General features: G+C 39.7%; 1 protein-coding gene and 1 long non-coding RNA gene across 8 annotated transcripts in view; one reads left to right on the top strand and one right to left on the bottom strand.

The window, feature by feature from the left end:
• Positions 1–14,988, top strand: part of PLEKHA8 (pleckstrin homology domain containing A8) — a 108,442-nt gene that overhangs the window by 55,609 nt on the left and 37,845 nt on the right. For 2 of the 7 annotated variants that reach the window (XM_074379880.1, XM_003935175.4), the window contains exons 13-14: positions 2,418–2,479; positions 6,668–12,587. The exons of the other annotated variants lie outside the window; for them this stretch is intronic. In XM_074379880.1, the coding sequence (XP_074235981.1) occupies positions 2,418–2,479; positions 6,668–6,865 (260 nt within the window). In that variant the 3' untranslated portion in view covers positions 6,866–12,587. Of the gene's footprint in view, positions 1–2,417; positions 2,480–6,667; positions 12,588–14,988 lie in introns of those variants that run through there. 7 annotated transcript variants of the gene reach the window in all.
• LOC141580157 (uncharacterized) overlaps positions 1–14,988 on the bottom strand; it is a 65,436-nt gene that overhangs the window by 10,389 nt on the left and 40,059 nt on the right. The gene's annotated exons all lie outside the window — the stretch shown is intronic.

A 14,988-nucleotide genomic window follows, 5' to 3' on the forward strand; every position in this document is an offset into this window, starting at 1 on the left:
TAGCTTTAGCACACTGGATGCTGGCATTCCAATGTATTCCTAAACTTCAGAGAGCCAGGGGAATCTGTTGTTGTATTTCACATGTGCAGTCTTTTATATAAAATTACTGCAATATATATTGAGTATATTCTTTTATATAATAATTGCATTTTGTGCAGATTTGAATACATAAAATTGAAATAGTAGGATATACTAAAAGTATTAATAAAGCTTCACTCCAGTTGTTTTGTTTTGTTTTTTTGAGACGGAGTTTTGCTCTTGTTACCTAGGCTGGAGTGCAATGGTGCGATCTCGGCTCACCGCAACCTCCGCCTCCTGGGTTCAGGCAATTCTCCTGCCTCAGCCTCCTGAGTAGCTGGGATTACAGGCACGCGCCACCACGCCCAGCTAATTTTTGTATTTTTAGTAGAGACGGGGTTTCACCATGTTGACCAGGATGGTCTCGATTTGTTGACCTCGTGATCCACCCGCCTCGGCCTCCCAAAGTGCTGGGATTACAGGCTTGAGCCACCGTGCCCGGCCTCACTCCAGTTTTTAAAACAAAGTTGACTAGAATAACATAATTTCAAAGCTGGAAGGCTTGAGTTGATTGTAAACTGTGTTGAATCTGCAGTCACGTGACAGTGCCATTTTGGCCAGTAAAACGCAGATAAATACCTGACTTCCTTTGGCAGTGTCCTGTGTACCACATTGCTTTTCACTGCATAGGAACTTGTACTTGTGGTTTTAGTGTCTATTTACCTGCTCTTGTTAGAATTGAAAATATTTTTGTAGCCTTATAATGTCACCTAAGCATCCATAAAATGGTGGTAGTACTTGTGCTAGCATGAAGAAGGTCAAATAGCCCCCATGGTACACTGTGCTGTTAATATAGGAATGAGTGCCCTGTAGCTACTGGAGATGATGCTTAGGAAATAAAGTGGAACATTGAAATAAAAATGCACCATGGTGATGCAGATCTGTGCCTCCTGAGAATGCATTTATTCCTGTGGAGAAATCCATTTTGAATTTTGCATATATTGAATTATTCAAAGTTTATGCATCCATCTGGCTCTTGGGATTTTTTTCATAATTAAAATTATTATATGCCAGTTTCAAAATCTCCTTTTAAAATACATTGGGACAAACAAAAAATAAAAATAAAAAAAAAATTGGGATAAAAATTATATGTTATCTTTAAAGTATAAAACATGAATGACTTTTATTAATATAGTTCTCACCGATTGCTTTAGCTTAATAACTTCAAGACTTTTTTTCATAAATATTTTTGAAGGTTTCTAGCTTTTAATACTGTATATCCAGGGTCACAGGGCCATTTAGGACAAACATTTGGCATCCCAGAATAGAATGTTAAAATTGGAAAGAACCTTAGAGATAATTTTACAAAGGAAGAAACAGATGGTTAGAGAGGGCAGCTGAGGGATTGGCTCAGGGTCACACAACATTTCAAAGTATTTCTAATTCTATTGTCTTAATTTTTCAATAACCTTTCCTCCTCCTCTGTGTCTTTACATGTATTGACCCTTTTCCACCATAATAAACTGAAGTTCAGATATATTGACTGACCCAGGGTAAGAGTAGAAGTATCTGTGTTTCTTTAAAAAAAAAAAAAAGAAAAAAAAATCCATGTGGGCTTTTTTCCTGCTTTAAATTTTTGGGGTTGAAAAATCTCATTAGGTTTTTTTTGTTTTTGTTTTTTTTGAGACGGAGTTTCGCTCTTGTTACCCAGGCTGGAGTGCAATGGCGCGATCTCGGCTCACCGCAACCTCCGCCTCCTGGGTTCAGGCAATTCTCCTGTCTCAGCTTCCTGAGTAGCTGGGATTACAGGCACGTGCCACCATGCCCAGCTAATTTTTTGTATTTTTATTAGAGACGGGGTTTCACCATGTTGACAGGGATGGTCTCGATCTCTTGACCTCGTGATCCACCCGCCTCAGCCTCCCAAAGTGCTGGGATTACAGGCTTGAGCCACCGCGCCCGGCCCTCGTTATTAGTTTTTTTCCGTCATTTCCAAATACCAGTAGTATCATGCTACTATGTACATTATACAAATATGGCCAAGCACGGTGGCACACACTTGTAATCCCAATGCTTTGGGGGGGCAAGATGGAAGGATTGCCTAAGCCCAGGAGTTCCAGAACAGCCTAGGCAACATAGCGAGACTTCATCTCTACAAAAAATTAAAAATCAATTAGCTGGGCATGGTCACCCACACCTGTAGTCCTAGCTACTCGAGGAGCTAAGGAGGATCACTTGAGCACAGGAGTTCAAGGCTGCAATTATTACCACATCACTGCACTCTAGCCTAGGTGACAGAGCAAGACCTTGTCTCTTAAAAAACAAAAAAATTACATTATACAAATAGCACATCAGATTCTGATGAAAGTGTTCCTCATGGAGTTTTTCTTCTTTTCAAGATAACGCATATGGTAAAACATTGCGGCAACACCATGGCTGGGTAGTTCGAGGGGTTTTTGCGGTAAGTGATCCTCTGTCTCCTAACATTAACTGTATTGGGTGTGCCAGTGGCTAGGGCTAGAAATCTCTTCTTATCTAGTCATTATTGTCAGAAACAAGGGGTTGTGTGTGTGTGTGTGTGTGTGTTTCTGTTTGCTTTGTTTTTGAGAATAAGAAAAAAATGTTATTTATTTCATTTACATTTATAGGCCTTTGGTGTGTGAAAATGTCAGCAATAAAAAGTGTCTAAAATAGCAAAGACTATAAAAGAAATATGAATAAGAGATTTGATTCTTTACCCTAGCAAATTCTAATTACCCCAGCCAATTCTAATGACCTTGGGAAGATTTGCCTCCTAAGTGGTTGCTTTTCTGATAAGGTAGTAAAAAGCTTAAGTATCCTAGCAGAAGTAGGTAGGAAGCAGCTATCCTAAATACCTATCACTGAAGGAAAATAATCATTCAGGTGATGAAGTCAACCTTATAGCTCCCTCTGCTGCCCATTGTATTCAATACTTTTAATTCTTAGGTCTTAGTTGATTTTTTTTCCCCCTAATTGAATTTTGTCTTTGAATTTTAACTGTATTGGGCGTGCCAGTGGCTAAGGCTAGAAATCTCTTCTTAGCCAGTTATTTTCATTGTGAAGGTGTTTATATTCATGTGTTTTGGCTGCGATTACCCACCACCCGCTTCTTCCCAGCATGGTTAACTGGAAGAACACAAACCTGAGACTCTTAGTCTCCTGGGGAAATTACTTAGCCTGCTTTATAAAACAGCAGTAGTAGTTGGCTCCTTTATGTCAGCATTAACACTCTTTGATTCTTCCCATCCAGAGAAAGGTCAGTCTTAGTCAAATCTAGTCATGAAAAGTTAATCATGCAGCTGTATACCAGAAAACCTTATAGAATGCACTCACATTCTTTGGAAGGTTGGGGAATAAAGTAGCCTTGCAGATGATATTTTTTACTGATGTAAAGGATACATAGTTTGCCTAAAGAAAGAACTGTTTAGGTCATGCTTTATTAGGATGCAGGTAAAGTGGGAAGAATGTAGAGTGCAAGAAATCAAATATTAGTGAAAATGAAATATTTTTTGAAAGCATGGAGATTAAAGCTCCATGTCCCATTCACTGTTCACTGGGATAGGTGCTTGACCAAATGGAGCTACAAACTGTTTACCTTTACTTTCAATATACCTTTTATAATCATAATAGCTACCATGTAGCTATTGGACACCTGTTGTGTACCAGGCACTCTAGCAGTAGAAAAAAATGTACTTTTAGCTTGTGGTATAATTTTATATCCCCCCAACTGAATATATTCTATCGTGATCATTTTTAAATGCCATAAAAGAGTCTTTGGAAAAAAACACTATTTTTAGTGACTGTATAATATTTTCCTAGTATGGAGATGTCATAATTTATTTGCTTAGTCCTCTGTATGAGAGAGTTAAGCTGCTCTAAGTTTAGAATAAAACAGGTTAGAAATAAAACAGCATCTGTTTATATGCATTTTTGACTAAAACTCTTAGGTTCCTAGAAGTAGATCTGCGTGTTGAATACCAAGAACTACAACCACAGTTTACAATTTTGAGCACTTAACATGTACAAGATGTTCTTTTAAGTGCTTGACATATATAAATTTCTCAGTCTCATAACCCTGAGATAAATTCCATTATTTTTCCTGTTTATAGACAGAGAAACATGAGACACAAAGCAATGAAGTAATATACCCAAGGTTGTAGGGTAAAAACATCTTGAAGACTTTAAATATTATTGCCAATAATTTTTAAAGGTGCTGGTTTTTAAGAAAATAAATTATGTGATGCATTTGAGAACAGCCTTATCAATAGAAGAATTAAGTCTATAGCCATATCGGCCCTTTCACTCTCTCTTCTATTACTCTCCAAGTCATCCCTACTTCGGAAGGGTTATGAGTTTTCTAACATGCTAACTTGCAGAGCCAAATTCATGTTAACTAATTTCAGTTGCTGAGGGAGACATTGTTTACCTCCAAGGAATCTGACTCATTTATCAGCCAAATAGTGACCTTTTGATCTTCCAGCAGTTATACTCACTATACTGAGCTGATACCCATTTCAAGCAACATGGCTGCCTCCATCTTGGTCACTAAATAGCCTTCATTTCATCTTTTTGGTTTCTCTTCAGTCAGACTAGACAGTTGAACTCAATATTGATCCTCCCTCTTTTTTTTTTTTTTTTTTTTTGAGACGGAGTTTCGCTCTTGTTGCCCAGGCTGGAGTGCAATGGCGCGATCTCGGCTCACCGCAACCTCCGCCTCCTGGGTTCAGGCAATTTTCCTGCCTCAGCCTCCTGAGTAGCTGGGATTACAGGCACGCGCCACCATGCCCAGCTAATTTTTTGTATTTTTATTAGAGACGGAGTTTCACCGTGTTGACCAGGATGGTCTCGATCTCCTGACCTCGTGATCCACCCGCCTCAGTCTCCCAAAATGCTGGGATTACTGGCTTGAGCCACCGCGCCCGGCGATTCTCCCTCTTTTTTATCTAGAGTGCTGATGGCTGAGTATAGAATTCTAGGTAAATAAATTCCCTCCAAATTTTGAAGGCATTCCTCTATTGTCCTCCAGCTTCCACTGTTACTATTGTAAAATCTGGTATCAGAGGAATGATGAATAAATAGAATAAAACAGGTATCTGCTTATATGCATTTTTAACTAAAACTCTTATTTCCTCAAAATAGGTTCCTAGAAGTAGAACTGCTGTGTCGAATACCAAGAGCTACAACCACAGCTTAGTTTTGAGCACTTGACATGAACTAGATGTTATTTTAAGTGCTTGACGTATAGATTACATAGGATCTGTTCCTTGTCACCTTCGAGATGTTTTAGAATGTTTACTTTATCCCACATTCTGAAATTTCATGATGTGCCCTTTAGGTCTTTATCATTCATTATGCTGAGCACTTGGTTAGGTATTTAAATCTGAAGACTCCTATCCTCCAGTTCTGGGAGATTTTCTTGAATTATGTTTTTGGATAACTGCCTTCTCTTCATTTTCAGTTTTCCCATTCCTTTGTACTTTTACCATTATCTAAGTATTTATCATGTGCCAGGCAGTGGGCTAAACACTTCCTACATATCCCATTAATTCTTAAAATAAGGAAAATTGTATTAGTCTTCTTCTATAAATAAGGAAACTGAGATTCTAGGAAGTTAAGCACTTTGCATAAATTCCTCAAACTCTAGTATGTGAAAGAGACTCAAGTCCAGGTCTGCTTTATCTAAGTCTGTGCTTTAGCCACTGTATGATAATGAGAGTTACTCTCTTACTGCAAAAATGGGGAGGGTTTATTCTCAAAGACTTCTAAAATATAAGGCAGATCCGAAAAGCACCTGTGGAGTGATAATTCAAGATTCTCCAAAAAGCCTCTGCTGAGATCTAGTGAATGCCAGAAAACAGATTTTAGCAAGCTTAGGAAATATTGGCCCGCAAAGGAAGAGAAGGATAAGGAGCCTAGGAAATCTGTTGGGGAAGTGGCATAGTATGGTGGTGTGGTTGAAACACACAGAGATGATCCAAGTTCAGATCCTAGCCCTGGCACTCAGTAGCTATGTGACGTTTATATATAAAATAGAGGTAAAAACTATACAGGGGTCTTATAAAGATTAACTAGAATAAACTATGTTAAAGCATCTGCGCACAAGCAGACAACAAATGTTAGCTGCCTTCCTTTCTAGCAAGTATTCAAGAGCACAAAGGAAATATTGTTCATATACGGGGCAAATAGAAGATAGGCAAAGAAATCTATATGGAGATGAAATACAAATAAGAGAATGAGGTGCCCTGGAAGACTGGCCATGTGGGAATAAAGACCATGATGGCAACATGCATATAGATTCTGAGGATTTGAGGGCAGTAGTCTGAATCACATTGTGGATCAGAAGAGACCTTTTCTCAAACTCTTTCTCTCTGCATTCCCTGATGTGGTAGCGTTATTTATCTTGAAGGTGGCCCAAGTACATACTTGCTTTTTCGAGCCTTTAAGTTACTTGAATTGGTCCTTAAAACATAATTTTAGAGAGTCCACAAATTAGAAGGGTAGTCGTATTTCTTTACTCTTGCTTTTCTCAGCTGTTTGTATGTGTGAAAGTGTGGGGTGCATGCGCACATGCATAAAAATATGTGTGTGAGAGACCTGATGCAGATATTCATGGGTGATTCTTTTGCAGTTAGCTTTAAGGGCAGCTCCATCCTATGAAGATTTTGTGGCCGCATTAACCATAAAGGAAGGTGACCACCAGAAAGAAGCTTTCAGTATTGGGATGCAGAGGGACCTCAGCCTTTACCTCCCTGCCATGGAGAAGCAGCTGGCCATACTGGACACTTTATATGAGGTCCACGGGCTGGAGTCTGATGAGGTGGTATGATGGCTGCTGGGCAGCACCTCCTAACTTCAGGGAATAAAGTGCTCAAGTGTTGTGTTGCCCTACTTAATTTCCAGCAACAGCCTCAGCCCTCTCTAACCCCTTCACTTCGGGGGATGGACAGGAGGAGGCAAAACCCAGTGCTTTTATATATAATTTTTAAAATGCATATGTGTTTTGTGTATTTAAAGATCAAGGTGCTATATATTTCAGTTCAGCAGGCCTACTGGAAGCCAAATGGTCAGGTGTTATAGACTTGAACAGCAAGTTATAAGAGCAGATTTAACAAATGAATTTGCTGTACTGTGTATTGTTTTTAGGTTTTAGTTTTAATGAACCCAAACCCAAGCTGAAAATCAGGTTTTGTATTAAGTACCATAATTCATAGCCACTGTTTCAGCCAACTTAGAATTAGACTAAACACTTGGAGGTAGTATAAGCTGCTTTGTTGAAGCTGTGTGGAGTTTGCTATTCCTAGATGCTCTTCAGTGGACCCTCTTCACTGTAACTGTCAGTGATAAGGGCCTGCAAAGTAAAAATGTTTAGAGCATTCACATGACCATGAAATTTTGGGAGGTGAAGAAGACATGGACAGGAGTCCCATCCTTGTTGAGAGGCATGAGACTGCTGCTCTGAGGTTAATGGTGTGCCCTAACCCCAAGCTGGAGGGGAGAATTTGAGAGAGGCGAGACAGCTCGTTTGAAATGACACCTCGCAACTACCTACCATGTACCAACATGTTCTCCATGCATTATCTCAATGGGACATCACAAGGAATGATACTCAAAGGGATTATTACCCCACTTCAAAAGCAAGGTTTAGAAATTGAGGGATCTGTTCACAGTCACATAGTTTATAAGTAGAAGAGCCAGGTAATTTCCACGTGTGACCTGGACTGCGTCTGTATCAAAGTCATATGGAGTGCTCATTCAAACAGCAGATTCCCAGGCCTTATTTTGACCTAAAGAACCAGAATCTAGGTGGTGGGCTATAGGAATCTGCATTTCAGTAAACTTTATACATGGTTCTTCTGCACACAGTATTGAAGAGCAACTAGATTAAATTCTAGTTTATAGAATTCCCAGTTTCCTTCAACTAAATGATACATCCTTTTTTTCAAAGAGGAGGAGGCCGCCATTTAAATAAAGTAGCTAAATGGAGAGTGCGAAGTGGAGCAACTTTACTCAGCAATATTCTAAATTGAGCCAGCACTGACACCCAGCCAGTAGGCCTTGGCATTGCATTCAGGGGCCGTGGCTCTGAACCGATCAGTCTTGGTTTAATCACCAAAAGTGCACAGCAGGCAAAATGCAGCTGTTTTATCAATCTCAAAAGCTTTGGGACAGTGTCATAGTTCAAAGATGAGACTTAAGTATTTCATAAAACAATGTTGCATGGGCGTTCTTCTGCACAGTGTGATGCCCCAACCCTGGCCATGGTCTCAGTAGACCATGCTGCTTCCAGGGTGCATAGGAGAGAAGCCATGGGTACCTTCCCTGTTAGAGGCGACTTCCTTCTAGTAGCAGGAAGGTAAGTTGCAGCATAAGGTAGTTACCCAGGGTAGCAGGTCCTTTGAGAGGCTTGGTTGAGTCAAGTATCATCTCTAGATGATGCTGTTCCTTCTGCGGATCTCTAGAATGGAGAGAATTCTCTCTTGAATCAAGAAGTTTATGTAGGGAGGGGTATTGGTTTTGCCTTTTGTCTGTCTTTAAACAAATGAACATTTATTTAGCTCAAATTAATTGGGCATTTTGCCCACATAAAGACTTCTGGAAAATACTTAAACTCCAAAAATCAACATCACATGTTTTAACGCTAGGGAGAAGGGGGGTATTAAAATGATGTTCATTATTTATTTCATATTTTGCCAAGGTGTGTGTGTATTTTTTCCCTACCACTCTCATGAGCAGTGAGTATGGATCTCCTTTTCTGATTGGTATGAATATGATGGCAGGACTCAGGGATAGTCCCTGCCCTCAACATAGCCTCCTAAAAGGGAAAAAGAAAAAGCAGCCAATTTTTGCTTTATTTTGAATGAGGATGTTTTAGGCATTGTGTCCATAGAAGGGATGCTACCAGGTGGTTGTTAGACTTGTGCAACGTGATCATTCTAAACAGCTGCTGGTGCTCCCTGTCACCTCAGGTGAACTCTGTGGTCTCTTGGAGAGGTAGCACTCTTAAAATACCTCAGGTTTGCCACTGAGGCTCCGAATACACTCAAAAGGAAAGCTGCTCAGCATGCCCATTTTGCTTTTGTGTAGGTAGTGCCTAGGTGTGCACGACTCAATTTGCTGGGAACGAGGGGTTTCATATTCTCTGGGATCATTGAGAACCCAGATCAGACAGAAAAGCTTGAGTAAGTTACATTTTCCAGTTACCCTTTTTCACATCTGTAGAAAGAGGGTGATATTTTTTTAATAGGTGTTTTCCCCACTGGAGCATATTAAGTTTGCCTAAGATACATAAAAGTTTGCTTAAGGAACTGAGGATCTTTAAATAAAAATATGTAGAAATTGAACCTAATACTAAACAATAAATTCAGCTTAACCTGAACCTTAGCATAGTCAGAACTTCACAGTATGTGCTTCTCTGTTTTAGTTAAAGTCATAATTTGTGCTGATGTGTAGTCACTTTCCAAGCTGGGACACCTAAGTTTGCTTTCAACATTACTGTGAGAGGAGATGAGAAAACTAGTATTTTGTTGGCAGAATAATCACCCTGCTCTCACTGCTCAAAGCATTTTTAGGATTATTTTTCTAGCATAACCTTTAGAGAGAACTGGAAGAAAAAGGAAATTGGTCTACTCGGTATTATTAGACATGAATAAATAACATTAGGCTAACCCCTTACGAGACATCTCCACACACAGAATTTCATCATGCCTGCACTTCTCCCCACAGTAGAAGCCAGTATTTATGTAGGGATCAGGGTATATTTGTTGAATTAAGCAAAATATTTTCAATGATGGCAAGTCTCTTGACTTTTGAAAGCAAGTCAGATTCCTTATAGTTAATGCTGGTGAAAAATGTTAAATTGGAGAGATTCCTTTTGGGAGTGAAACCAAATTATAACTAAGAGGAGGAGATGATTTTCTCACTGGCTCTTGATGTAGCTCTGAAGGGAGTTCCAGAAGAGAAGCTCTCACAGAATGTTGAGCCTGTGGGCCCAAGACCTTGACTTTGAAGGGTAGTACTCATTAGGATCTATAAGTAGTGGCTTGAGGCACCTTCTCATCATTATTTGCATGTCATTTTGATTATTAAACGTCCCCCAATGTCATATTCCATGATGAGGAATTTCAGAACTCTGTAGTCCAGCCTTGTTGGTTTCCTCTCTTCTTTGCTACAAAAATTGCCAGTGGTATCGCCATCAGCACACCAGATCTACCCCTGCTTTTGTTTGTTCTGCCCCATTTCTCAGGAGCAGCTTCTAGCATGTATGTAGAGCATCCGGCACCAACCTAGTCCAGGGCGAGGTGCTCAGTCAGTGGGAATTTGGTTCCCTCCTCCCCAGATTGCAAGAGCTTCTTAAGAAGGAGCCCATATTCCCATTTGTAGGTGAAAGCAGGTGAATGACACGACATGGGGCACCTAAGAAAGATGATCTATTAGGGGAGTGCAGCTGGAAAAATCTGCACTCTTCTCCTTTTGATTTTTGCTTTCCATATATATTAACAAAAAGTTGATACTTTAAACTTTATATTTTCAGAAAAGTGTTTTCAATTAGAAATATGTGATAGGGACCAAATAAGTAAAGTACATTTTTCCTCACTAAATTGGAAGTGAGGGAAAGAGCTGAAGTAAGAGATTTGTTTTTTTTTTTTTAAGAAAACTTAGTCTGATTGTGAAAATTAAACATATGGAGAAATATCAGATAAGGCAATAGAGTCAGAGGGTAATAAGCAATAGACGATGATGTGAGATACTTGGGGAACTTTCTGGAGGAAATTTTCAAGTTTTTTTTTTTTCCTACTAAACTACCATGTCCTACAAGAACTTGGTGATATAATGGTGCATTTCTTAATGATTGATTAAAATCAGTTGTTCTGACTTTAGTCACAGGTTTTACAACTATTCAGCTCTCCCATCCTCATGTTTCATTTCTTTTTTTAAGATAATCTATCAACCTTTTTTAAATTTTAAAATTTTTAGATGTAGAATTTATAAGTAAAATATATTTTCAACCATTGTTCTGTCAGCTGAGCTAATGTGCTTGGTCTTAGAGGGCCTGACTTCAGATGGTCTTTGTGATCTTGTAAGGTCTCTACACAAGCTTCATGATGTATGGTACATTTGTGTTCCTATGAATTGTATGTAGGATGTTTTCATCAGAAATATGTTCTACTTCTGTATGTCCCTTTGTAATCTGCAGTTGCTTACTCAGGGGTTTCATAGTAATTTCATAAAAACAATTCACTAGCTGTCTAATGGTATTTTAAGACCGTTTATCTGTATTACAAGGTCATTAGGAGTGATTTCAACAATTCCATAGATGTACTGATTACTAGACCTTCCCTGTAAATGTTCCCAATTCCCATCCTGTCTCAGACAGTCAATAGTCCTGTATACAGTGACCGTTTGCATGATTTCTCATTGCACTGCTGCATTCAGGCACTCCAGGGCATGATTAAACAGTCATTAACAGTGCCTCTCTGGTACAGTTGATGCATGCATTGATCTTTCTCCTCTGCTGTTTTTATATAGCCTTTAATTAAAAGGAAAAAAACATACCACTACTCTGTAATGCAAAAGGCTTTAAAATTTTTTGTTTCCCACATTAATCACTCCTGTTCCAGAGTGAAGAAATGTTTTCCGCTAATCTATGTGAGAATGTAAGAATAATATCCTGCTTGTTCTCAATATTTCATATATTTTAAAGTGTGGTCAGTATTTCCTCCCTGTACCTTAGAAGCAGAAACCACCCTGGGATGGCTGATACCCCTAACAAAATTGATCTTACCACACAGACTCCCTGTGTATGTGTGTCTATTTATAGGTGTATGTGGAGTCAGTGTTGATAGGAAGGATGCTGTAGAAGTACTTCTGTTGTTTCCCAGAAGGCTATGAGCCAGTTCCGTGGCATGTTTAATGTATGATTCCCATGTATCATGCGAATTTCACTAGAATGTCATTAAACAGCCCAACTACCTCATGTGAAATTGGCTGTGGACAATCTGTGTCATATGAGAAATGTGTTCAGATCAATTTAATCTGGCTAATAGATTTAACAAATTAATGTCTACATAAAGAAGAAATATGATAGACCAGATGCCAAAGGCTAAAATGTACATAGATTTCCTTGGATTAATTTTTTTAGTCACTGTTTAATTCCACTCCTAGTATTCTTATGAATGTGGTTTCATAGATTTATGCACTTTGAATATCTGTCTCGTGCAGTCTTAACGTTACTTGTTCTTGTCCCTCAGCATTTTGAATGAACATCATAATCAGAGTAGGAAGCAAGTTAAACTCAAAAGTGTCAAGTGGCTTGTTAACTTCTTAATTTAATGGACCTTTACTTAGAATAGAGTATGTTGGAACCTTTTAGGACCAACTGATGAATGACAGTTTCATGTTGAGGTTTGTATTGTTTCTCTGTCCAAGTCCTTAGTCTATATCTTGTGGGGAAGGGGGGCAGGGGAGGGTTTTAATTTTTTTGCAAAAATGTTTAAAAATACCTGTCAGATTTTATATTCGTTAGTTATAATAAACTTATTTTTAAAGTATTTTATCAAGTTCTTAAAGATTTTTGTGTGGTTTTCTGCCTAATTGAATATGTAAGTAAGAAGTATAATTTATGGAACACACGTGACTTGCTGGGTATCAATCCAATTCCTTTAAAAATACAAGCACATTTCATCCTCCTAATAAGTCCATAAGGCAGATACTGTTGTTATTCTCAGGTTACAGACGGGAAAACTGAGGCAAATGGGGAAGCCCCTTGCCTAAGATCCCACAGCTAGGAGGAAGAGAGCCAGGCTACAAATCCAGGCAGCCAGACTCCAAAATCTTTTTTTTTTTTTTTTTTTTTTTTTTTTTTTTTTGAGACAGTCTTGCTCTGTCACCTAGTCTGGAGTGCAGTGGCACCATATCAACTCATTGCAACCTCCACTTCCTGGGTTCAAGGGATTCTCATGCCTCAGCCTCATGAGTAGCTGGGATTACAGGTGTGCACTACCATGTCTGGCTTGTAATTTTAGTAGAGATGGGGTTTCACCATGTTGCCCATGCTCGTCTTGAGCCTCTGGCCTCAAGTGATCCACCTGCCTTGGTCTCTCAAAGTGAGATTACAACTTGAGCCACCGTGCCCAGCCCCAATTTCTTAAAACCTAAACAAAAAGTCATTTTGAAGCATCAGACCGCCTCTGGAATGGCCTTGCCTTCTGGGTGTTTTAAGCATTCAAGAAAGACTGGCTCCTTTCAGAGGTAGCTCTGTTCTTTCACTTGGTTTAATTCTGTTTTCAGAGACACTAGATGTACAACAATTAGTAGATTAATTTGCTAAGCATAATGTTTCAGTGGCTGTGTGTTTAATTAGATGACATCAGTAAGAGACACTTTGTTGCCTAAATCACTTGATGCCAAAGTAGTGTTGAACCTGTCAGGTTTTCCTTCCCATAGACTTGTTTGTGGATATTAGGATACCTGCAGATATGCATGACTGGCATTAGAGAGCTTTCCTGTCTACCTCCTTCTCAGGGAATCTTCCCATTCTTGCCCACTTGAGCCCTCTCCAGCCACCTCTTTAAACACAACAGCAGAGTCCATTAGAATTGAGAATGGGAGGGAGTGAAAGAAGAGAGAAACAGAAGTGTTGAGTGGTAGGTGCTTGAGCAAAAGGGTCAAGTAGAGTCGGCGCTGGGGTGGCCATGTTGGGCCATGTGCAAGAGAAGGAAGAAGAAAAAGCTGGTAGAGAGAAAGAATGGCATAGGCACACTGAGAGGCACTGATGCAGAATCATGTCATAGCCAAGGACACCAGCAAAGTTTCCTTGAAGGCTGGTTTCCCTTTCCTAGTGCCAGCTCTCTGGAGGCCCTTGTTCCTTGCCCTAAAGTTCCTCTTCTTGAGAAACCTGTACCTTTATAATATGCTACCTTGACCTTTTTACTTGTACTAATTTTAATGGGCTGCTATCCCATCACTATGACAAGCTCATCTGTCATTCCACACTGAATATAGGCAAATCTTAAAGCAAACCCAAATGAAATGTTGAGGAATCACCATGACCATCCCTCTTGCTGTGTAAGAATGGAAGTGCCTTTCAGGCCTGAAGTCAGTCTGTATGGGCTTTGCTTATTCTAAGTTATGAGTAGTACCCCACTGAACCCAAGGATGTTTTTCATAATGGCTTATAAATCTGAAATATCCGCACCACTGGAGCAGGCTTTGTAAGGACTATCTACCTCTGGCCTCTGTGCCTACGTCGAGGAGTGTGCTCAGGTGGGAGCTATATGAAGGGAGTTCATTTCTGTTCTCAGCTGTACCCTCTGGGGTGCTTGTAGCCTCTGCTGTCTAGAGGATGAACAGAGCTGGTTTTAGAACATGTTTGGATGTCTGTCCCAACTTCCAGTGGATAGAGGAGTACGGTTGCCTTGTGGTCATGAGGGTCCAGCTGAGGAAAAGGTAGTGGGGCTGTGCATGCCTCTTGCTGTTAACTCCAGAATCTGCAAGTACTGGTGCATTTTCTGTTCTACCATCACTCTATGATAACCTAGACAAACCTGGAATATCTGTGCTCATCTGTGCTATAGTAGAGAAACCAAAAGAGCAAGAAGGAATAGAATGACCCTAGAGTTGATATTTTTATTTGTTCTTACACTCATGTGGGTAGGTTAGAAGAAATGCTCTTTTATGAAAGGAACACGTGTCCTATGTGTGTGTCCACATGCATTCACACACATCCTGCTACTGCTGTTAGCATTCTCCTTCTCTCCAGAGGTACGAAATGGAGATAACCACCTTTGGAGCACTGTGGTTCAGGCTGATGGAGAATTGATGAACGATGATGTTCTGACATCAGGACTGAGGACACAGATCATGTTTGGGATGGTTTGCCATATGAATGCATCATCCTCAGAGAACAAAGTTGTCACATCTTTGCTGACACTTGTGCATGGCCAGTTTTAG

This window comes from Saimiri boliviensis, chromosome 10, assembly GCF_048565385.1.
Source record: "Saimiri boliviensis isolate mSaiBol1 chromosome 10, mSaiBol1.pri, whole genome shotgun sequence".
NCBI lineage: Eukaryota > Metazoa > Chordata > Mammalia > Primates > Cebidae > Saimiri > Saimiri boliviensis.